We start from the raw sequence: 24,906 nt of genomic DNA on the forward strand, positions 1-24,906 counted from the left end.
TTTGAGTAGGTAAAACAAGTTCTGTCTGTGTAAAAAAATTATGATAGTCTAAAACATCAGTACTCAAAATGTGTTCTGTGCAATCTAGACCAAGACTGTCTGGGGGAAATGGCTTCATTTTGCATCACTCTTGGAAATTCGTAGTGCATGGTGACATATGGCTCTGAGAAAAACTGCAATAACTTTCCCTTTAGTTAAGAATTCCTCAAACTTGTCCACGGCCCTTTTACTCAATTTGGGGTAAATTCTGGTCTGAAAAATTTCTTAGGTTGCCCTCTTTTCATCATCCATATGTAAATATTGTATTATCTAAGTACCAATTGCATGAAATTTAATAATATTTTTCTGAAATAACCCTTTACTAAATTAGTAGTGGAAAGAGGGGACTAGCAACCAGGAGGATATAATTCTACTTTCCAATTCTGCCACTAGCTATTTAACTTTTCTAGACCTTAATTTCTTTATCTGTAAATGAAGGGGCTGGACTAAATCACTCCCAAAGGTCCTTTCCAACTTCAAATGACCTATAATTTGAGAACTCTAATTAGCTTATCCAGAGTGAATAATGTTTGCAGTTCCAACAACTTCTTGGTCCTTTCCTAGGATCTTAATTCAAGTGTTAATAATAAAACTAAGTAGTATTGGACATTAAATATAAATGTAGTAATATACAGAACCTTGGAAATTTGTCTTACCTTGGATAATGGGAGGAAAGAAAGTATAAGGCACAAAGTAAACCGATAGAAAATTTTGAAATGGATTAATGAGGGGACTTCTGCTTTTGGTAATGATGTGCTAGGTTATTCAAATCAACCTCTTCACAATTTAAAAAGCTGGATGAAATATAGGAAACATTTAAGAACTAACAAAAAAGTGAGTGGCCAAAATCGGAAAGCAAGAACTCAGAAAAGTAAACCCAGCATCCAAAGCTACTTCTGCCCTGAAGGCTTTTTTTTTTAAACTGATAAAGATTTTAAATTGTGTTATAACATAACATAAAATTTACCATCTTAACCATGTCTTTTTTTTTTTAACCATTTCTAACTGTAGAGTGAAGTACATTCATATTGTTCAATCATCACCATCATTCATCTCCAGAAATCTTTTTATCTTGCAAAACTGAAACTCTATACTCATTAAACAGGAACTCTCCATTTCCCTCCCTACCCCTGCCCCTGGGCAACCATCATTCTACTTTTTGTCTCTATGATTTTGATTACTCAAGGTACCTGGTGGAATCATACAGTATTTGTCCTTTTGTGACTGATTTATTCCACTTAGCGTAATGTCCTCAAGATTCAACAATATTGTAGGATATGTCAGAATTTCCTTTTTGAAGCTGAATAATATTCCATTGTATGTATATACCACATTTTGTTTATCCATTAATCTGTTAATGACACTTGGGTTGCTTCCACGTTTTAGCTATTATGAATAATGCTATGAGAACATGGTGTACAAATATCTCTTTGAGATCCTACTTTGAATTCTTTTGGGTATATACCCAGAAGTAGAATTGCTGGATCATATGGTAATTGTATTTTGAATTTTTGAGGAACTGCTATACTATTTTCCACAATGGCTATTCCATTTTACCTTTCCACTAACGGTGCGTGTTTCAATTTCTCCATATCCGTGTCAAAAATTGTTATTTTCTGGGTTTTTTTTTTTTTTTTTGATAGTAGCCATCCTAATGGATGTTAGGTGATATCTCATTGTGTTTTTGATTTGCATTTCCCTACTGATTAGCAATCTTGAGCATCTTTTCATGTGCTTATGCATATGTTGGTTCACTTGATGGTATCCCACAGGTCCCTTAGGCTCTGTTCACTTTTCTTTAAACTTTTTTCTTTCTGTTCCTCAGACTAAATAATTTCAATTGCCCTATCTTCAAGTTCACTGATTTTTTTTCTTCTGCCTATTCAAATCTACCTTTGAATCTCTCTAATGAATTTTCATTTCAGTTAGTGTACTTTGCAGCTCTAGAATTTTTTTGGTTTCTTTTTAGGTTTTCTATCTTTTTATTGATATTTCCATTTTGTTCATACATAGTTTTCTTGACTTACTCCATGTCTTCTTTTAGTTCTTTGAGGATCAGCCTGAGGTGTAAACTTAAGGTCTTCTCAGGTCTTTTCTGAGCCTGTGCCATTCCTTGGGCATTCATGGTGACTGTCTAATTTCCTCCACATACGCAGTTTTTTTTTTAATGTCCTAGTCTTTTTTTTTTTTTTTTTTGGCTGTGTTGGTTCTTCGTTGCTGTGCATGGGCTTTCTCTAGTTGCGGTGAGCGGGGGCTACTCTTCCTTGTGGTGCATGGGCTTCTCATTGTGGTGGCTTCTCTTGTTGTGGAGCACAGGCTCTAGGCATGTGGGCTTCAGTAGTTGTGGCTCGCAGGCTCTAGAGTGCAGGCTCAGTAGTTGTGGCACACGGGCTAAGTTGCTCCACGGCATGTGGGATCTTCCTGGACCAGGGCACAAACCCATGTCCCCTGCATTGGCAGACGGATTCTTAACCACCATGCCACCAGGGAAGACCCATGAATGTCCTAGTCTTTAATATCTGGCTCCCAAAGGGGAAAAAGAGAAAAATGAAGGAGGGAAGGGCATTGGGCCTCTCAATCCCAAGGACATTGCTTCAGCCGGAGAGGGAGGGGCTTGCAACAATGCAGGGAGATGCCTGCCTCTGTGATCAGAAGCAGCAATCAGCAATCAGAACACAGACCCTAATGTTTGGACAACATGGTCCTTCTTGTCCACCCTGGCTCCCACAAGCTGTGTGCAAGCTGCTCTAGAAATACATGCAGGGCTACCTGCCATGGGCTGGGGGGTAGGAGATGGGTAGCTGCTGCCAAACTAAAAGTTTAAATTGACCCAAATTGCCCAATCCTTTCCTGGAAGTTGTAAGCCTTCAACAGACTCCAGAGTTTCAAAACAGTTTCATCAGAGAGATTGTGCCACTGTGATTGTTGTCTAGGTGGTGAGACAGATTCCTAGTGCTTCTTACTCCATCTTCCCCAAAACCTCCACCATGAAGGCATTTTTGTTGATCCAGAAGAAATAGTTGAGAAATTGTGTTTCTAGTTACCTCTCAAGGAGACAGAAGACAAACCCAAGGCCTGTGTGTGTGTGCTGGGGAGTGGGGCTAGGGGAGAGGAGGAGTGTCTGATAACCTCTCCACACATAAAGCAGGGAGCCTGAAGTGCTACAGCCTCTAGTTAAAAGTAAATCCCTCAGAGTGACTTGACTTGAAGTCTGGGTTTAATCACCTAGGTATCCAGGGAACCTCATGTCTTGAATTTGGATTAAGATGGTCCCAGGCTGGAATGCCCATATGCACCTGCAGACACACACACAAAAATACCTCTCTGGAGAAAGATATTTCATCCTAAGCCCTTCAAGTATAATTTACTGCTCATGGTCAAAGATAACTTGGTACATAAGGAGGAAAAATTCATAAGCAAAAACCAGCAGATACAACAGACAACAGAAACAGACTCAAAGACTTCAAATATTGGAATAATCAATAAATACTTACTATATTTAGAGAAATAAAACACAAGTCAGAAAATATCTTTAGAGAACAGGATAGTGTAAAAAGTGACATATTTGAAAAAGTATCAAATAGAATTCTAGAACTGAAAATTAAAGCAACTGAGATTAAAAGCTCAGTTGACAGGTTTGATAGCAAATGAGACATAGATGAAGAGAGAATGAGTAAAATGAAAAATAGGTGAGAAAAAATTTAAAAGTGGCATAGAGAGGCAAAATGTTCAGAAAATGACATAAAGGGTAGAATGAGAAGGCCTAATATATGTTTAACCTGAATTACAGAAGACGACAGACAGTGGAATAGAGGCAATATTTGGAGAAGGCTTAGGAATACCTACCACCCAGTCATGCCTGCAAGTGAGAGACTGGGAAGTCAGATTAACCATAAATGGTACATTATTATGAAACAGTCTGTAAGCTATTTTAATTCAACAAGAGAGAACTGTAGAAAGTTAACAGGGGTATCAAGAAGTTAAAAAACAGTGTTTTCATTCAATATAACCTGTATCCTGAAGAGTCATGGTGTTCCTTTTAGCTTGGGGAGGGGGAGGGGAAAGGGATAAACTAAGCGCCAATTGGCTTAATTTGCTTAATTAAGAGGAGAAAAGTGACAATTACATTGCATTTGTAAGTCTCCAGTTCCTATGTGATTATGACCATTCAGTAATTGCTTAGGTTTTAGTTATTCACACTATTTACAGAGGAGAGGTATGTGGACACTTTCTGGAAAGGAGAAATGCTGACTTTAACTTATCTTACATAAACACAACTTAAGGATAAAAAATTAAGTTAAAAACACTAAAACAGAACCTCATATTCTCCTATGCCAGAGAGGAAAAAAATTTTTTTTTGATTTGCTGAGAAACCTTGGTCTCCTAATTCAGCATTTCTCCTTCTATCTTGTGTAGAAGAGCATTAGAATCCAGTATTAGAAGCTGGATAAATACTGTATGTATGATTTAGTCAGGTCTCAGGTACTGAGGATGAAATTCCAGAAAACTCTGAGTCCTAGGACTCCAAATAGCTAATTTCTTTGAATACATTTTCTTCCTTCATTGTACATAGTCCTATGCTCCCTTCATGTGATTGGCAAAAGCAACAAGGAACAAGAAACATTCCGCCCTTTGACTGACCAATCATGCAAAGTGTCTACATACTATTAAAAACTCCTTCCCAGGTCTCCCCTTAAAATAAAGAACTCATATATATATATCATATATATATAATTTATAACATATCCGTGGTGTGTATGGCAATACCATTGCAAATTAATGATGAGAAAACAAAATAAGACTTCAGGTTATGAAATCCTAATTCTACCTCTGCTACTACTATGCTCATTCAAAGCCTTAATTTCTTAATTTTTCCATCTTTAAAGTTAATAAAATGAAGATTTATAGTATTTTCAATGCTATTTCACTTCAAAGCCAAGCTTTTATACTTATTGGAGAAAATAAAATAAACCTTGGGGATCACATTTGAGGATCACTACCAGCACTTGTTTGAGACTTAGCAAGTGACAAATTGTTGCCATCCTTATTTCAGTAAAAGAGATGCAAAAATTAAGCATACCATTGATATTAGAAATTGTAGGGCTCTTGGGTCTATGTACAAGTTGAAAATCATTTATTGGAAAAGGTCAAAGTATTCTAAGTTTTATAAGGGCACAGGAATGGCTAAGGAGGCCACTATCAAGACAAGCTGGTAAGCAGGCATCTCAAGGTTCACATCTTGGAGGTGAACATTGGGTTCACATTGGTTGAATAAATTGAAGCCCATCATTTCCTGAACTATCTGTTCAGCTATTAAGTCTTGCCTTTCTTTAGGGGAATATTCTACATCCAGTTTTATAGAACTCTGTGCTAACAAAACTAAAGCCAGAGAACATATGCCATATGCAGCTAGGTACTTTCCTAGGCACGTTAGTAACCCCCATCTGTTGTCATGTATGTATGAAGAGATATAGTATTTTCTAATGTTTTTCTTTTTTCCCATAAAAGATTTACACAATTTCGTATTGTTCTTGGAGATTTTAATTTTGCTGGTATTCAGCAAGCCAGTCGTATCCTGGGACCCATTTACTTCATCACTTTCATCTTTTTCGTGTTCTTTGTCCTGCTGGTAAGAATGACCATATATGTTCCCCTTTTTTGCTTACATTTTTCAGAATAAAAAATATAATTACTAATTTAGAAGAAATTATAGTATCACTGCTTAGCTGTCAGAACACTTTACATTTATTAAGAATGGTGTAGATTCCTAGTAATCCAGGGGGTCTAAATGTTCTCAAGCTGTCCAATGGAGAATGTGATCATAAAAGTTACCATCTGGGTGGTTACTGTGTGCCAAGAGTGTACTAAATCTTTTACACATATAACTTGAAAGTTCCAGGTCTCTCCAGCCTGGGACATTTCATACCAGTAGGTATGAATTAGGCCATTCATATTCTGCCCACATTGCGACAGCTTTTGGCCCTTATGGCTGAAAGCTCACACCCTTGCAATTTTTAGGAGTCCCCAGGATGGGTCTCTCACATGTGCTCAGGACAAATCTATTTGGCCTTCCTAATCAAGGAACCTTGCCTTTCTACTCAAGGCACTGCTACTGTCCTCCATGAAAACATTTTTTTGTCACACACAGCACTTATCCCCTGATGGTGGGCAACAGTCCTCACAGTGACAGATCTGAGCCACAGTGAAAGGTGGAGAGGTGGGCTGGGAGTAAGAATACCCGCTCCACAGTTCTGTTCGTGTTATCTGGACATTAATAGTTGTAAGAGCCCTAGTAAAATTGTGCATTTAAACAGCTCTATAGAATTTTAAAGAAAAAAAAGAAACACCCTTATGAACATGTATTATTCTAAGTTTTCTTCTGATATGTAACATTAATAAATTTATATATATATATTATTAACCAATGTATATGCACTATTTTACATTCTGCTTTTCCCATTTACCATAAACATACTTGCCCTTATCCACACTACACATTTCCCATTCTACTATATTATATATAGTCTGCATAGCCATATCTCTTATTGAGCACATGAGTTACTTTTAAAATTTAAATCTAATTTTACAAATTCCAGCACTTGTCAAAGTCATTAACAACATTTAAACTAAATTTTTATTGAAATACTTCATTTGAATATTTCTCCCCAGAACATGTTCTTGGCAATAATTAATGATACCTATTCTGAAGTGAAAGCTGACTATTCAATAGGCAGAAGGCCAGATTTTGAACTTGGTAAAATGATTAAAAAGGTATGTCAAATTCTTCTAATCAGAATTCTAAGACCAATCTTGTTCAGTTTATACTCTTGTAGTTTGAATAACACCTAAACCCCAAGTGGTAGTGCAGGGAGGGCATTTGGGGTTTTCTGTTTTGGTCCACGGTTACTTATATTTGTATTATTTCAGTACCAGGAGAAATGTTCTCTGGCTTCAAAAATGTGACCAAAATTATTTCAGAGTTCAATGTATCAAAAAGCTACTGAGCACTAAATGCAAAGCACTGACTCTCTTCCCTCCAAAAGTTTTCAATTTAGATACTGGTAAATTCCTATACACAACCTGAACTCAGAACTCCACTTGCCTTACCTTCCTCACTTTCTGTAGTGGCAACACTCTCCTCAGCCACCCCTGGCTCAAAACCCTTGAACTTTTTCTTTGTCCCTTATATGGTCTGTTGCCAAGGCTTGTGCGTAAAGTTCACCTCTGTAGTTTTTGCTCACATTTGTGCAACTCAAGGACACTTTGAATTCTAACTGCCACCACTACATTAGGTACTCAGTACTTTTCACCAGGACTTCTGTATAGTAACATCTTCTTAACTGTTCTAGCCTCCTTCCTGTGCCAGCCCAGTTTTGATCATATCACTTCGCTGCTCAAAATTCTTCAAAGTTTCCCTGGGCTTGTCAAAATAAGTCCAAATTCTTTATTCAAACATTCAAGGGCCTTCTCTAGTCTCACAGTCTCAACCTATCTTTATTCACTATCATTGAACTAACTATACAAGTTTTACCTTCTATGCCTCCATTTACAGCACTGTATGCCCCAGCTGTTTTGAGCACAGTGCTGTTTACCATGCTTGCTCTCATTGTCTCCTCTGGGCCTCTGCTCATGTCATTCCCTGACTCCCCAGGAATATTCTTTCTGCTCTCTCGCTGACATTCTGTTCTCCCTGTCAGAGCAATCTTCCTTGTCCTCTCAATACCGACCTCACCGTGAACTGTAGCAGAGTCATGTGTGTACCATCTTGCCCATCTCTGCATACCCACAGCTCTAACCATAGCATTTCACACAGAAAAGGTCCTATAAGCTGTGGGGTTAGTGGGGCTTAAGAACTCTGTCCAAGAACTTATCTGTAAAGTAAACTATTAATATGTCCCCCAATGAACTTAACTGTGGGTTTTTTCATCTTTTATCTCTTGATTATGATGTTGGTTATGTGCATTAAAGTGTTAATATCATTAATGCAATAAATGTTAATAATATGTTTTAAAGATTTTTTTTCCAAGTTCAAGTGTGATGCCCTCCAGCTTTTTCACCAGCAGGCAGAAACCATAAGTAGTGACAAGGTGAAAGAAGATAATCATAGTATTTGCCTCTACATTTCTTTAGGGCAGCAGTCCCTAAAGTCAAGCATTCCCTATTTCTTTTACCTTGATCAAAAATTAACAATACAGAATATTATTTTTATGAACTTTTAAACTTTTAAATTATGCTCAGAGTTACCACAATGCTCTCGAAAAACTCAAACTAAAGAAACCTGAAACAGATGAAGACAAGAAAAGGTAAGATGAATTTTCTTCAATTTTTAACTTACCATTTTAAAGCTCTGTATTATATTAGAAACTTACAGTGAGAGTAAGGTTTTGATTGCAAAACAACCACCATTCAATGTGCTGATTCTAAAGAAACTGTCAAAACATCCAGTAGCACCTCATAATTTCTGAGAGTGTCATGAAACTCTAAGCTAATTTAAAATTAATATAAGGCATGCCATGCCACTCAGAAAAAGGTTTAACAGAAAGCTGGACAGGATAGTAAAGTCCCTCTAAAAAAGTAGGAAATGATTTTAGTCTACATTAAGTGCATGCTTTTAGCTATCAAAGTAAAAAAATTTTTAAACAAAATATTTAAGAATGTATTTACATTTACTGCATAATTTTAGTGTCAAAATCTGGCAGTGGGACATAATAGAAACATGTTTTTATAGCTAGAGATATGATATAGAGAACTTATTAATGACCACATTTTCCAAATAATTAGTGTTATCAGAAAGAACAGAAATTAATTCAGATCCTTAATACAGATCTGGTTATATTTTATACTGTCATTTTCCTTTTTACTGTCATATACCTCTGATTTTTATTTTATATTCTCAGTAGGAAAAGCAGAGATTTGGCTGAAAAAGCCAGAAGAGAAGGCTTTGATGAAAAAGTAAGATTTTAATTTTCTCGTAAAGAAGTGATAGCTTTATTAGAAAAAGTTCTGATTTAAGAACTGAATGATTTGCTTTTTTCAGAGCAGTAGTTGCCACCTCCAAATTTCTCCCAGAATCTAGATCCTTTCTTATTTAGGACAAATTGTTTGGATTCCAGATGCTCCTTCTCTCTTATTGGTGCTCTTAGCCAGATACCCTCATCCTACAGCTGTACCTTCACTGTGGGATTAGCACACAGGGTTTAGTGAGTATACTCTATTGAGATGATCATATAATTGTTCTCTTGTAATCATTAATGTGATGAATCACTTTAATGATTTTTCTTATATTTCAAAACTGTAACATATATTCAACAAATGACTAAACATATATGTGTTTAATAAATAATTATGAAGCAAACCTCCACATACCACTACCACCCAAGTGAAAAAACAGAACATTGTTCTACTTCTGGATGCCTCCCACCCCCCAATATATTGAGAAAGAGGACAGCAGGGTCAAGAGATTGGAATAAGCCAACAAGTATGTATAATGGAGTGAGGTTTCTCATTATCAGACAACGGAATTGCAAAAATGGAAAGGCTGAAGGTTAAAATGAACCTTGTGGTGTTGGATTAGAATTGCAACTGTGTGTGTGTGCGCGCGCGCGCGAATGTATCTTCTAACTCTGTCCACTGAGAAGGCTAGAGTGACATCCTAGTAGCAATGACACAACGAGCGTCCAGATCTTGGTTTCCAATTACCATTCTCCTCTAAAAGGAACCAGGGCTCCTTGGAAATACAGTTAATTCCAGGACTGGAAAGTATAGGTGCTTCATACTGTACTCCATGTAGAATGATGGAGATCTGTTAAAAGGACACAAAAGTCAGCTTGAGTGGGGATCCCGCTGGCCAAGTGTGGGATTTTAAGCACTTAAGCACTTATTTAAGCACTTAATATTAATTTAAACCCACGGAATAAAATAGGATTCCATGAGTCCACACTGATCTAAACATATACATGAATAAAAGTCTGAGGAAGAATAGGACATTTCCATACCTCTCCACGAAATACTTATTAATTACAAAAAGAAAAGGAATAACATTACGGTGAAAAAGTCTGGAAAACAGAACCTTAATCAGTACTGGAACAAGTTGAAATTATATGCCACCTGATAGGACACTAAGAGAACACAGGATCCCTTCTGTAAAATTTCTGCCGAAGATGCATAATGCAACGAACCATCACACAATAAGAAACTGAGGGACATTCTATGAAATACTGGCCTATAGACTTCAGAAGTTTCAAGGTCACGAAAGTCAAGGTAAAGCTGAGGAACTACACCAGACTGAGATTAAAAGATGGGTAAATACAATGCATAATCATGGACTGGATCCTTTTACAATAAAGGGCATCACTGGGACACTGGTAAATTTGAATGGGGGACTGAGGATTTAGATGGTAATAATCTATCAATATTAATTTTCTGATTCTGATGATTATACTGTGCTTATAAAGGAGAATGTCCTTGTATGCAGGAAATACACACTGAAGTATTCAGGGACAATAAGGCATTCATGTTGGCAACTTCAAATACTTCAGAGGATAAAAACTATTTGTATTGTTCTTATAACTTTTCTGTAAGTTTGAGATTCTTTTAAAAAACAAAACTATAATTCAGTAAACCATTTCTGAAATAAAAGGCAATGTATATTGAAAGACATACTATGTACCTGGGAAAAATTACCTAAAATGAACATGAGACTTATCCAAGCAAAATTTGCATTTACTTACAAGAGAATTAGGTTAGCATAACACCATTCAACACCATAAATCAACAGAACAACACCTACAATATATCAGGGAAAGAAAATGTAAGCCAAGGCTTTTTCATATGCAGCAAAGCTGTGTTTCAAGTATAAAGGCTCTAACAGTTTTGAACATGTAAGAACTTGGGGAATACCACTGTATTCCTGAGGATTCTATGTGAGGATCATCTTCAGCCAAACAAGAGATGACTGAGAAATTTTAGAAAAAAGAAGGAAGAGAGAAGGTATAAAGTAGAAAAAGCTGACTGATAATTTCATATGTAATAGCTAAAAAGTTGAAGAATTATCATTTAGAGTTAATAGCCAAAAAGAAGAAACTTTAGCATATTTAAGAGTACAGTAGTAAATTAAAAAGATATTGTTTTATTAATTTTAAAACACATTTTTCCACATTTTAATATTTCTGAAATCAAGATGTGCCTTATATTTGACAATGTGCCATATTTTAACTGGTGGCATTTTTTTTCCTAAGTGGTACATAAAATAATGGTGTAATGGTCTTACAACAGACTCCATCTCTCAGATACAACAAAATACAGTAATATGATTAAATATACTTGGGTATTAGAGGGAAAAGAAATGAGGAGGAAGAAATTATAACCTAACTTTTTTGTTGAACTTGTTTGGTTCTTGTTGAGGGAACCAAAACAAGAAAGAGATGACGGAGGATGTATAAAAAGATACATGAATAAAAAGAGACCACTAAAACAAAAATACATACATTCCTAAAGGGAAGCAGTACCAAATCAAAAAAGAAAACTGAAAATATGCCACATGGTAAAAGACTGTAAATATACCTTAAAACAACATAACTGTGACCAGATATATCTGACATATCAGTAAAGACAAATAAGCTTAATTTACTTAAAAAGAAAAAGAAAATATTTTCAGATTGAATCATAGAGCAACACCCAATTCTATGATATAGCCTAAAATATATACCTAAAACAAAGTGATTTAGAAAAGTTAAGTATAAAAGCATGAGCCAAGGTATAAAAGGCAAGGAAAAGTTATCAGAGGACACAATATAAGTCAAGGTAGAATTCTAGAAAAAAGTTCTAAATGAGATGAAGGGCACTTTATAAGGCTAAGATCAATTTTAATAGTTATGATTATCTATGCAACAAATAATATGGCATAAACTTCCATAAAGTAAAGACTACTAGACTTATAAAAGGAAAAACATAGAAGAATACACTAAAAGTAAAGAACAGATCAAGAAAAATGAAAGGATTAAAAATATATATATAATGAATAAAGTGATCTTACAATTATGTATTAAACTCTGTACTCCCAGAAGACACACCTGTTTTTCAAAACCCCTTCATGAAAATAGATATATTGGGCCATAAAGAAAACCTCAATAAATTGAAAATAAAATTTATCAAAACTGAGCCCAAAAGAGATTTTTAAAAGCTTAAACAAATCCATTCTGTAGAAGAAATAAAGTCATCAAAGAGCTACCTCTGAAATAAATCAGGCCCAGATGGTTTCATATGGAAATTTTACCAGATTTTTAAGGAATAAATAATTTCAAGCTATTTGAGCTGTTCCAGAGCAAAGAGAAAATTGAAAACTTCCAAATTATTTTTATAAAATAATTTTAGAATCACTATATAGTGATGCTAAAACCTAGTAAAGATTGTATCCTCCTCAAAAAAAACAAAAAACAAAAACAGAAAAAGAAAATATCACTTATAGGGACTTTCCTGGTGGCGCAGTGGCTAAGAATCCGCCTGCCAATGCAAGGGACACGGGTTCAATCCCTGGTCTGGGAAGATCCCACATGCTGTGGAGCAACTAAGCCTGTGCGCCACAACTACTGAAGCCAGCGTGCCTAGAGCATGTGCTCTGCAACAAGAGAAGCCACCGCAATGAGAAGCCCGCGCACCACAACAAAGAGTAGTCCCCGCTCACTGCAACTAGAGAAAGCCCGCGCGCAGCAATGAAGACCCAATGCAGCCAAAAACAAATTAATTAATTAATTTTAAAAAACAATCACTTATAAATCTTGAAGCAAAAATCCTAAATAAAATATTAGCAAACAGAATCCAACAGAACACAATACCATGATTCAGATAGGGTTTATTCAAAGAATGGGAAGATGATTCAAAACTGTATAATCAACTAATTACCATAATCCATTCTATTTATAGATCAAAAAAAGGAAAATTATTATTTTCCATAGATGCTGGGTATTTGATAAGATTCAACATCCAACTTTGAGGGGGAAAACAAAACAGGAATCAATGGACTCTTCCTTGACATGATAAAAACAAATTTATCTCACCCCAAAGCTAGCACCTTACCTAATAGGGAAACATTGGACATGTCAAGGACAAGACAAGGATGTATTGGAGGGATCAGACAAAAGAATTAAGCAAGAGAAATACATAAGAAGTACAAAAGTTGAAAAGGAAGAGGTGAAAACTACCTCTGTTTGAGATATGATTCTCTTTCTCAGGTATACAATGAACTGAAAAATTACGACAAAAAGAGATTAAGTAGTAGGAAAAAATAATTTACATAGTCATGTCATATATGCAAACATCAACCAGCTCATTAAAAATTATAATAGAAGAAACTACAATAGCAACAAAATAGAAAATGCCCATTTTAAACATTTTAAAATGTTTAAAACCAAGATATGGAAAAATTTTAAACATTCCTTAAAGACAAAAATACACCTGACCAAATGACATACGTATTACGTGTATGAGGACCTAGTCAGGAAAATGGAAACCATACTATATATTTCAAACAGAGAAAATTTATTACAGGGAATTGGTTACACAGGTATTGGAAGACAGAAAAAATAAAAACACTGAAGCAACTCATAAGTAATAACTGTAGGAGGATGCTACCACTCCCAGGGCTAAGGTTACAAAAGGTGGGTTTATTGGAACCTAAGACACTTAAGGGGCCTGAAGCTGTTGCTCAGACCTCTGAGGTCACCCCCATCCCACCCCTGCTGCTCCTGATACTTCTGAGGGAGTATGATGAAGCTGGTTCTGGGTACGACAAAAGAAGCTGGACAACTGAAGCCTGGAGCCAACTACCATTTGCGGAAGCAATGCTGATAGAAAGAAAACAAGAAGAACCTTCTCCCCTCCATCGTCCAGTAAGGCAGAACCTAACAAATCTGGTAGCAAGACAGTCTAGGGAATGAGGTTTGCCAAGCCTGAGATCCAGCCTAAAGAGCATAAGAGAGCATAAGAGTTTAGGAGGGCAAATTTTGAGTTGAGAGATATTAGCTAAACGGTCAGCCGAATTCACCCCCTTTGGCTATTTAGTACACATCTATACTTCCATAAAATGACAATAACTATTTCTAGCTTCCATCTAATAAGACAGAACTATCCTCTATGAAAATGGAGGCCCTCTTATTCTCTCCCCAAAAGGGGAGAAGCAAAGTCCCAAGAGTAATTGTATCCATCTCTGGGTGATGTTAAGACCTTTTCTACTCGAATCACAATTCCTTAAGAACTTAATGTTTAAACTACAGAGTTTTAGACATGCAAGTATTAAGAGGCACCCCTCAGAGAATTCCCTGGGTTCCAAACACAGCCCTCTCTGAACCCATTTTGTAGCAGCACCAATTTCCCCTTGGTAATTGGGATCAGTCGCCTCAATCACTTCTTAGCCTGCTGGTTCGGTAGCCTGAGGAATCCCAAATAGCCAGGCGGCAGTCTCAAACTCTCAAGTCAATTGTTGTGTCCCTTGGTGGAGGCACGCTGTCTATAAGGGTCTGTTTCTTTGGACCTTCTCTGTTACCAACCAGTCATCAGTTAGGGGCCAGTCAGAAAAACAGAAACACACTAGGTAGCTCAAAAAGAGGGGGTTTACTTCACAGAATTCATTTCTGAGGCATGAGAGAACCATTGTTCTCTGTAAGAACCATTGTGGAACAATGAATTAATCCAGAAACAATTATAAGCAGCAGCTACCACCTACAGGGAAGAGGTGGGTTGACTAGAACCTAGGAGCTTGAGCAAATGCCCCCACATAGTTGCTGCTCTATGAGGAAAGGTATTACTTTCCTGTGAATGTCAAGGAAGGCTTCATAGAAAAAGCGATGGTTGAGATGGGTTTTTTGAAGGATGCATCGTTTACCAGGCAGTCTATTCAATGCGTATTACTAATGCATCCACATTTTAATAGACCTGGTCATTTAAAAATATTTGTGGGGCCTACCACTTTTTTAACATCACATTAAAAGTACTGGTAAATATGTCAAAACATAGGTGCTGTAATGTGGCTGAAATAAAACTAGAAAGATTGAAAACCACCCTTTCCTACTTCGGATATGTTGGTTTAAAGACAAACACTTTCTGGGGGCTTCCCTGGTGGCGCAGTGGTTAGGAATCTGCCTGCTAATGCAGGGGACACGGGTTCGAGCCCTGGTCTGGGAAGATCCCACATGCCGCGAAGCAACTAGGCCCGTGAGCCACAGCTACTGAGCCTGCGCGTCTGGAGCCTGTGCTCCGCAACAAGAGAGGCCACGATAATGAGAGGCCCGTGCACCGCAATGAAGAGTGGCCCCCGCTTGCCACAACTAGAGAAAGCCCTCGCACAGAAACGAAGACCCAACACAGCCAAAAATAAATCAATTAATTAATAAAAAATTAAAAAAAAAAAAAAAAAGACAAACACTTTCTGATATATAGCACAGCTCCTCTGGCCAGAACAGCATCCATTTATCAGGTAAACAATGTATGAACTTGGGCATCACCATTCTCTCTGAGGAAGGTAATCAGAACCCTTATACAGGGATCCACTTTGCTACTTAGCATTACTGTTGGAGCAGGGCAATAGCATACCGATTTATTGAGAAGTCTTTGCATCATATCTGGGTGCAGTGTCTCTTCTTTCCCTCTTTTTCTAGGGCTGTTTCTATTTTCCATAACATAACAGAGCATTTTTTCTAAAGTTGGGAAAAAGGTATTTGGACACTAAAAGGAAAATGGGTGGGTAGCGAGCACAAAGCGCAGAAAGGACTCTTTAGGATCAGAGAAGGATACAGCAAGAATCTTCTGGTATGAGGAGCTTATTCTGGGGTATGTGGACAGACTGGAGTACACAGATAGATGCAGTAATTATGAAGAGGAGATTGGGAACTGTTAGGAGTCTGGCTGAGAAGCAGCTGGGAGGGCAAATAATACCCACAAACGTACTTTGATGTACACTTGCTTCATTATAGAACAGAGGTACAGAAAAGAACATCCCAGTTTTGGCCAAGTGAAGAATGGAGAATATCAGCTGGAGATGCAGAGGGGAAGAGGCAGTGAAAAGGGAATAAGACGATATTCATAATTTAAAAATCCCCTAACTCTGCTAAACAGTTTTAACACCAAGTTCTCTGAGGTGACTCTGCTAATGCATAGACCCAAAAATCAGGCAGGGCAAAAAGCCAGTGGGGCTCAAAAATCACAGCCCTGGAGAGTAAAGTTTAAGATTCTCAACCCTGTGATGCTTGTGTGCCATGGGCCTGCAACAGAGAAAAATTTAAAGATTGCAGCTTATGCTTTTTCCTCTAACTTTACAGGAGATTCAAAGTGCAGAGCAGATGAAAAAATGGAAAGAGAGGCTTGAGAAAAAGTATTATTCTACAGAAATTCAAGATGACTACCAGCCTGTCACTCAACAAGAATTTCGAGAGTAAGCATTTGTTCTAACCAAGGTACTATGGGATATCGTGATATGGGGACTGGGGACATCCCACAATTTTCCTGAACCCAGAATCTCATTCTGTTAAGATGCCACTTTTTTCCCCCCATTTCTTACCCAACTTTAAAATGACACAGAAAGCACAAAACTCCATTTGTTTAAATGTAAGGTGAAAGCAAGACCAACTGCTTTTGTCCTTACATCTCTAAATAATAGGAACTGCCATTTATACTTGACACGCGTAGCAGATACTGTGCTCCACACAGCTTTAGAATATTAGATCCGTAACTGGCCATACTAGGCATGTTTTGGGAGCTTAAAATACTATCTTCCCACTCAAAGTATTTCACAATAGGTGCTAATAACCTGCTGTCTCTTTATGTACAAAAATGTTACTGACTCATTCTCTACTTCCTTCTAAATTATCCTCTAGCCTCTTTTTATATGCTGTGGAGCTGGAGAAAGAATTACACTACGTCAGTTTAAAACTAAACCGAGTGATGAGAAAGGTTTCAGCTCTACAATATTGAGGCAAGTGGAGGTGAGAATCTGTGATACAATCATGGAACATTTCTAACGATTTATTCCTGTACTGAATTATGTCCTAAATTTGTCCCCATTTTGGGTACATTTTAAAAGCACAAAACTAGCTACCATCAAACTATCATCAGGATCAATGATAATCATCAAGTGATTTCTAGGAATGGGACCCAATATATAATCCATGTGTATTACAACATGCCTCCACAGTATACACACACAGGTACACATGAAGACTTTTATAATGAGATTTATTATTAAATTCTTGGAATGTGAACGGAAAGTATTAAATAATATTGCTTTTAGTTCTTAGGGCAGGTCTCTAATTAACAGTTCAATAAGTCAGTAAAGACAGTTTTCTCAATGTTACACAGAGTATTAGAACTGTTGGTATTCTCATCATGCGCCATGTTCTAACTTCTCTAGCCAAAGGTAAATTAATAAATGCTTAGGATTCTAGAAAACCATTATATAAGACCCCAAGTAAAATAATCTCACCTCCATTCTTCCCAGTTGGAAGTCTCCTGGAAAAAGGCAAAGTGTAGAAGAACAAACTTCCCAACCACCTATAGAAATTTCACTAATATCTTCAAACTAGAAATTCATCTAGACAGTTTCTAAAGTAACACATTTGAAGTTTCCCAAAAGTGCTTCCTTGACTACTTTAAAAGTAAACTATCCTTTAAAACATAAAATAAAAGAGCCAGGTAGGAGTATCAAGGTTATAAGAAGCCAAGTTACGTTTGAAAAGTGTAAATGAGGGTGTTGCAAAAGCCCTGTATGGATGGTTGGGAAGTTTTGGATGGCTGGCATTTTGGAAATTGGAAGGAAACTCTTCTAATATAGGTTACATAAGCCCTCCTAGAAGAGCCATATGTTATATGTTCTCTTAGCCCAAGTAACATCATTTGACCATAGATTTCCACACTGTGCTCAACAGTCCCTGGACTGTAAAACTCAAATAAAGGAATTGTTAAATATACCCACCTTCCTTAAGCCAAGCTCTTCTCTTAGAGACTGTATGTCAAGTTTTCTTAATAAGATAATTCACTGCTGCTGACTATTCTCTCTGCATCTTCTCCCTAGATTTCCAAAGAGAATCAACAACATGGCCTTTCCTTGTCTTACCACTCCCTAGAGCTGTAGACAGTCACGTGGTTTAGTAACCTTGCTGTCTCCCCACATGGTCCCTGGTTGGGGTAATTCAAACAAAGCCTGAGAACATTAAGGCAAGGGAACACTTGAGGGTTTTATTTTTTCTTTTTAAACATCTAGTGAAAAAAATAAAACATTTACAATGACTTAGAACATTAAAGTTCTTTTATTACAAAAGTCTATACAATGAAGTGCCAAACACAGCAATGCAATTATACTTGTAGTCATATATATCTATATACTGTTTGTATATAGATACACAGTTTTTACTTGTACCAAAGTAAAATTATCACAAACTGCCTAATTCTACCACTTACTACTGAACTATGACACACAATACTGTCACATAGCATAAGTGCTGCCATGCCACTTTTTATCTATTCTACTCACAGCCAAACATTAACAGTGAACAACCAATATCATGAAGCAGCTGTTAATTCTAAAATGAAACCAGTCAGGCCACTGACTTATAAAAATATGGTACTCATATAGATTTAGCATTATAAAGAAGGAATATATTATTTAAAACATTTAAATAGTGCATATGGACATTTTTGCATGTGGTATATAAAATAAAACATTCATATAAAACAATATACAGTGCACATTAAATAAGATGTTTGGATATACTCCTGTTGGAGACTGAAAGAAATTAACTAAATGTACACTGCATGATGAATTCAAATCAAAGTGATAACATCTTTTGGTGTTCTCAATTTCACGTTTCTAGGTGTACATTATGAATAACCTAGCTGTATGAAAAGGAAACCACACGAAAAGGGCTGGATTTAGTGCTTTATTCCCCAATGACACATTCACTACCAAGGAACATTCCCTCCCCCCAAAAAAGGCATTGCACACACAGGTGAAATGTGAAGTACTAGAAATGCTACTTATTATCAAGCTACTTCATGTGCTATGTAACAGTGCCAGAAGTCTGAGGTTCATGCTTCCCTCACCTTATTAAAGGATGCTGCAAAAGTCCATTTTTGTATGGAACAAATTATGAATATTACCTAGTTAAGAAAACCATGCATGAATCACTGCATGCAAAACATGGGCACAAATTGAGATACTCATCAATCCAAAAACGCACCAGGAAAAAAATTAACACTTCGATTAAACCTGATCAGAATATGCTGTTAATGACTATCATATTGTTAGCACAAATAAAGTCACCATTCGGTGAAAATAATTAGCAGAATTATACCAGGAAAGAACCTGAAGAAAAGCCATGCAAAGCCAGAGAAAAAAAGATATGCTTAGAGTGTATGACAAGGGGCATACCACAATACACCTGTAACCAGCTGCTTTAAACAGCATGTGATTGAGCAAAAGGTGATCCCTTTAGAGGATGTTTTCTTTATGGATTTTGCTGATCAAAAAAGAAAAAAAAATGATGCAACCCCTTGAAGGTATATGTAAAAATGCAGTGGTATAGCCCTTGTTAAGAATAGATTTACTTCAGGCATAATGATTCTTTTGCCAATTTAAGCCCATTTGATTGAACACACAAATCTGAGCACCATCAGAGTTCCTACATACTGACATGGCTATTTTCTCACATTATCTGGAGGTGGGTAGGGGGAAAAAATGCAGGATCTAATCCAGACCAATCACATCATCACCAACTGATAAACTGTAACTGAGGAAACAAACAGTAACTTAAGTCCCAAAGGCAGCATGTGATATAATTCAGTTCTGTGTGTGACGTGTGGTGTGTGTTTTCACTATACTAATAAGCAAGGTCACTTTTTGGTCTACCCGCTGTTATCTTCATCCAGGAGCTGTGTGACCACTGAATTGCAAAATTCTGCTAACATACTACCTGTGAGAAAGTGTCACTTTGGGAATTTAACAGAAATATGTTCCACAGTAGGACTTGAAATTTCAGTTGATTTTGGTTTTCTAAGAAAACACAGAACATAGTTGCATATGTGCACATTTATAGGCTTTTCTTTCAAATTTTCAGTCATTCTGTAAGAAAAAGGCAACTGAAGAAGAATTCAATGTGAAGATTTTCCTCTCAATTTTCTTGAGTAATGAAAAACAAAATAATAAAGTTGGTAATAACAAAAAGCTTCTATCTCCAAAGTTCTTAAAGTTGAAAAGATAAAATATTAGTCTTTTACTAACACGATGTATCTGTAGTACAAAACAATGAAGAAAAGTGGATGTTTGCTAAAGGTAGAGGGGACAGTCTGTGGTTAACATGGAACATCGCACTCCCTAGACAGGGTCTACTTACCCTCCCATCATTTCTCTAGTGGCACCACCAGCAAGTACAAAATGAGACTCTGTGAGTGCCTGACAAAATGAACTTAAGTACCAGCCAAGTACACATGATGATAGCTTCAGGGAATACAACTGATTTTATGATGTTTTCAAGGACCATATTTTATATGGATTTTGAAGAATCTTGTTTGCTGATAAGAACTTCAAGAAGCCTAAGCTTGGCTTTAATTTTCTTGTACTCCCTGTACTCCTCAAGCACTGGAACACGATCCTCTTTCTGGACATTCCTAGGGGAGAAAATAAAACCTAGAGATCATCTGGAAAATAAAGTCCCAGAAGTTGTCGTAATGAGAGACAGAATATTACCCAATACAAGCTCAAATAAAAAACTGCTCTGCAAGAAAAAAAAAATTATTGGACTAATTCCCTTCATCCCAATGGAATATTCCTAAAACACTTCTAATTTTGACGTATTTCTCTATTGACAGATTAATTGCTGATATTAGTTATCAATGATGATTGTAGGTAACTACAGATAATCAAATATTTTAATAAGACATGCGCTACTAGACTCTGTCAGGTCTGTGAGTGTATACTAAGTGCTAGAGGCTACGCTGAGTCATTTCATACATTCCATACATTACTTAACTCTGGCTTCAGTGAATTAAGCTGTAAAAGTAAAACATCTTACTGGTAGCGAAAAAATCATTTTTCTCACTTTATATTACTGACCCAATGCAATTCAGTTTAATAACCAGGTAAAGCATCAAACTATCCTAATTATAAGCAAAGTTTTTTTCCAATAAGACAAAGAATTAGAAGGTACTTGGAAAACGCACTTGAGATTTTTTTAACCATATATGCCAACCTACATAGAAGACTCTCAAACACAGTAGTCCCTCCCCTTATCCGTGGGGATACATTCCAAGACCCCAGTGGATGTATGAAACCAAACCCTATATAGACTATACATACATACCTATGATAAAGTTTAATTTATAAATTAGACACAGGAAGAGATGAACAATAACTAATAATAAAATAGAATAATTATAACAATACACTGTAATAAAAGTTATGTGAATGTGGGCTCTCTCAAAACATCTTATTGTACAAGTTTAAAGCCTTTTCCACACTAAGCACTTATCATGCACTGTGGCCATAACTTCTGCAGTTTGAGGTATGACAGCAAAACTAGTATGAATTTCTTTTTCCTTCTTCACAATTTCATGGATAGATTTGTTCTTATTATAGATTGGAGCACCTCAGCACATGATTTCTTTCCTAACGTCACTAAGTCAAGAACTTTCCCCTCTTCACCTGAAGTACTCTGTGGCTTCTCTTTGGCATATCTGAATTGCTAGCATCACTACTCTTGCGCTTTGGGGTATTAAGTAAAGTAAGGGTTACCTGAGCACACGCACTGAGATACTGTGACGACTGATCTGACAAACAAGATGGATACTAACTGACTAAGGGGCAGGATATGCTGGACAAAGGGATGCTTCACGTCCTGGGTGGACCGGCACGAGATTTCATCACACTACTCAGGACGGTGCACAATTTAAACTTTATGAATTGTTTATTTCTAGAACTTTCCATTTAATATTTCTGGACCACATTTAACCATGGAGTAATTGAAACTGCAAAGAGAAACTGAAGAGGGGGGACTATTATAGAGCTATTGGCTTGGTAAGACCATCTGGTAACATGGAAAAACTTTTCTGAGGCCTGAGATAAATAATCCTCATTTCTGGCCAGAATCTGAATTAGAATGTATTTTTCTTACTTTTAAAAGAGTCCCACTGGGTCCACTGTGCATTACCCAGTTAGATAAAGGCACTTGCCATATTGTACTATAGGAGTCACATGACTGCCACACTGATACACACCTTGGAAATATGTGCCCTAGAATGACCCAACGTGCAGCCTAAGCAGCAATGGTCTCAGCATAAGAATCCAAACTAGTTAGGATACCACTCATATTTGGGACCCTTTCTAAAAGGAGATCTCGTTTCACAAACACTTCCAAAAGGGTGAGGATACTGAATAAAAGAACATAAAATAACTGCCACTCAACCAAGCATTCTCTAGGACAATCCTGAAATATTTTGTCAGATGTTGTTTACTCCAGCTCTGACTTTTTCTTTCCATTAACAGCAGGGCTGCACAGTATAAAGGAATGTTTTTTTACTGTTATTTTCAATGCTAAGATCCTTATATGCACAATTTATTTCTATTCTTATATATTTCTTTATTTCAACATATGGGCACTTGTGAGTTTAAGAAGAAAGAAGATTCAATTTTGTGATGCTCAACAAACCTTCCATTTTGTTGATAAAATGCTTCTTCAAATTCCCGTAATGTTTTACGTAGTTTCTTTTTTTCAGCTCTGGCTTTCCAAAGCTGTTCCAGTAATTCGGGCCTAAAATTGAAATGGGAAGAAAACATTTGAAAAGGCACTTTTGATTCATTATGTTCTTAACAGTGTTTCTAACCCTGGCTGCAAAATCAAGCCAGCTGGGGAGCTTTTAGAATATACCAATGTCTTAAGTTTCACCTTGGAGCAACTAAATCAGAATAGCTGCTGGTAGGGCTCTGCATTAAGTACTTAAAACAAAAACAAAAACAAAACAACTTCCCACGTGATCCTAAAGTGACACCAGGGCTAAGAACTAGAACCAAAGGCCACATCAGGTAAAGAAGCTGAAAGAGCACAAACTAACAGACAACGCTCAGCTGGTTCCAGCACTTTGTCATACAGCAAACGTAGGATTTTAGTTTTTTTTAATTTTTAAAACACACTAATTTTCAATAAAGAAAATGTGAATCACAACATGTATTTGTAAAGCACACTTTTTAAAATGGGTGTATTTCTTTTCTTTACTCAATTATTTAACACTGAATTTCTTTGCATATAAATTTTATTACATGAATAGGCTAAAATCACAAACCAGGATACATACATAGAAGCTGCTCGAGTACTTGACAATCGGAGATCTAGAGCCAGTTTTTCTTGATTTTCTTCCATATCAGATTCTGAGTTTTCCAATGAAGACTGTGCCTGTACAGCAGTTTTCAAGATATCAGTTAACTCAGAGGACAGACTAACACCATCTTCTTCTTCTTCCTAAAAATATATCCAAACAGAGAATCAAACATGCCATGATTTCAATTTTTCCTTTAGGAAAAAGATCAGAGAATAATTTCTCTTAAGGATTACCTTGATTTCTTCAAAAAAATGTGCAGTTTCTCCTTCTATGATTGGCTGTAACATCTGACCCCTTCGCTTGGTGGATGGAGATCCCTGTAACAATAAACATATAAGTGGGTTACATTTTAAGTATTTAAAATGTTCAATGAAGATTCGCTTCACTATTACAGTTAAAATAAAGTTTAATAGATCTTAAACTTTATTTTCAAAATTCTAACCATATGCTTTAAAATTTTTTAGGAATTCCTTACTAAATTTATTTTTGCTTTTTTCTTGTTATGTATCCATAAGAGTGACAAATGATAATTTACGTCTAGGTAATTCTAAAAGAGCTCATTCAATAAATGTTTTAAAATTCTAAATAATAATGTGTGACATATTATTTATTTAATTGGGAGCATTTTTCTTTTTAACCAAGCTGTCAACTTTTTTGGTCTGAGGACCCCTTTATACTCCTTTTTAAAAAATAACAGCTTCATTAAGATATAATTCATATACCATAGGGACTTCCCTGGTGGTTCAGTAGCTAAGACTCCGTGCTCCCAATGCAGGGGGCCCGGGTTCGATCTCTGATCAGGGAACTAGATTCCACATGCCGCAACTAAGAGTTTGCATGCTGCAACTAAAGATCCCGCATGCCGCAACTAGAAGATCCCACATGCCACAACGTAGATCCCGCCCGTGTGCCGCAACTAAGACCCAGCACTGCTAGCTAAATAAATAAATAAATACTTTTAAAAAGATATAATTCATATACCATAAAATCTTTTAAAGTGTACAATTTAGTGGTTTTTAGTATATGCACAAAGTTGTACAACCATCACCACTGATTCTAGAACATTTCATCACCCCAAAAGGAAACCCTGTACTCATGAGCCCTCTCTCCCCAGCCCATGGCAAACAACAATCTACTTTCTGTCTCAATGGGCTGGTCTATTCTAGATATTTCATATAAATGGAATCATACAATATGTGGCCTTTTGTGTCTGGCTCTTTTCACTTAGCATAAATGTTTTCAAGGTTTATCCATGTTGTAGTGTGTACCAGCACTTCATCCCTTTGCATGGCTGAATAATATTCCACTATATGGATATACCTCATTATGTTTATCTATCAGTTGGCTGAACATCTGGACTGTTTTTACACTTTGGCTATTATGAACAATGCTTCTCTGAAGACTTGTCTACAAATTTTTGTGCGGACATATGTTTTCAATTCTCTTGGGTATATACCTAGGAAGAGAACTGCTAGGTCATATGGTAACTCTATGTTTAAACTTTTGAGGAACTGC

General features: G+C 36.6%; 2 protein-coding genes across 13 annotated transcripts in view; one reads left to right on the forward strand and one right to left on the reverse strand.

Annotated features, from left to right (window-relative positions):
* The window catches only part of PKD2L2 (polycystin 2 like 2, transient receptor potential cation channel), a 39,165-nt gene extending 18,680 nt beyond the window's left edge, over nucleotides 1-20,485 (forward strand). Inside the window, exons 9-14 of the mRNA XM_061189639.1 lie at nucleotides 5,548-5,668; nucleotides 6,709-6,810; nucleotides 8,278-8,342; nucleotides 8,937-8,991; nucleotides 16,350-16,462; nucleotides 20,434-20,485. Of these exons, the coding sequence (XP_061045622.1) occupies nucleotides 5,548-5,668; nucleotides 6,709-6,810; nucleotides 8,278-8,342; nucleotides 8,937-8,991; nucleotides 16,350-16,462; nucleotides 20,434-20,485 (508 nt within the window). The remainder of the gene's footprint in view (nucleotides 1-5,547; nucleotides 5,669-6,708; nucleotides 6,811-8,277; nucleotides 8,343-8,936; nucleotides 8,992-16,349; nucleotides 16,463-20,433) is intronic.
* FAM13B (family with sequence similarity 13 member B) overlaps nucleotides 20,195-24,906 on the reverse strand; it is a 113,544-nt gene continuing 108,832 nt past the window's right edge. For 11 of the 12 annotated variants that reach the window (XM_061189638.1, XM_061189637.1, XM_061189633.1 and 8 more), the window contains 4 exons: nucleotides 23,625-23,708; nucleotides 23,368-23,531; nucleotides 22,725-22,826; nucleotides 20,195-20,688 (listed from right to left, as the gene is read on the reverse strand). In XM_061189638.1, coding sequence (XP_061045621.1) covers nucleotides 20,565-20,688; nucleotides 22,725-22,826; nucleotides 23,368-23,531; nucleotides 23,625-23,708 — 474 coding nt within the window. In that variant the 3' untranslated portion in view covers nucleotides 20,195-20,564. The remainder of the gene's footprint in view (nucleotides 20,689-22,724; nucleotides 22,827-23,367; nucleotides 23,532-23,624; nucleotides 23,709-24,906) is intronic. The other variant, XM_061189629.1, reaches the window with a different exon arrangement.

This window comes from Eubalaena glacialis, chromosome 4, assembly GCF_028564815.1.
Source record: "Eubalaena glacialis isolate mEubGla1 chromosome 4, mEubGla1.1.hap2.+ XY, whole genome shotgun sequence".
NCBI lineage: Eukaryota > Metazoa > Chordata > Mammalia > Artiodactyla > Balaenidae > Eubalaena > Eubalaena glacialis.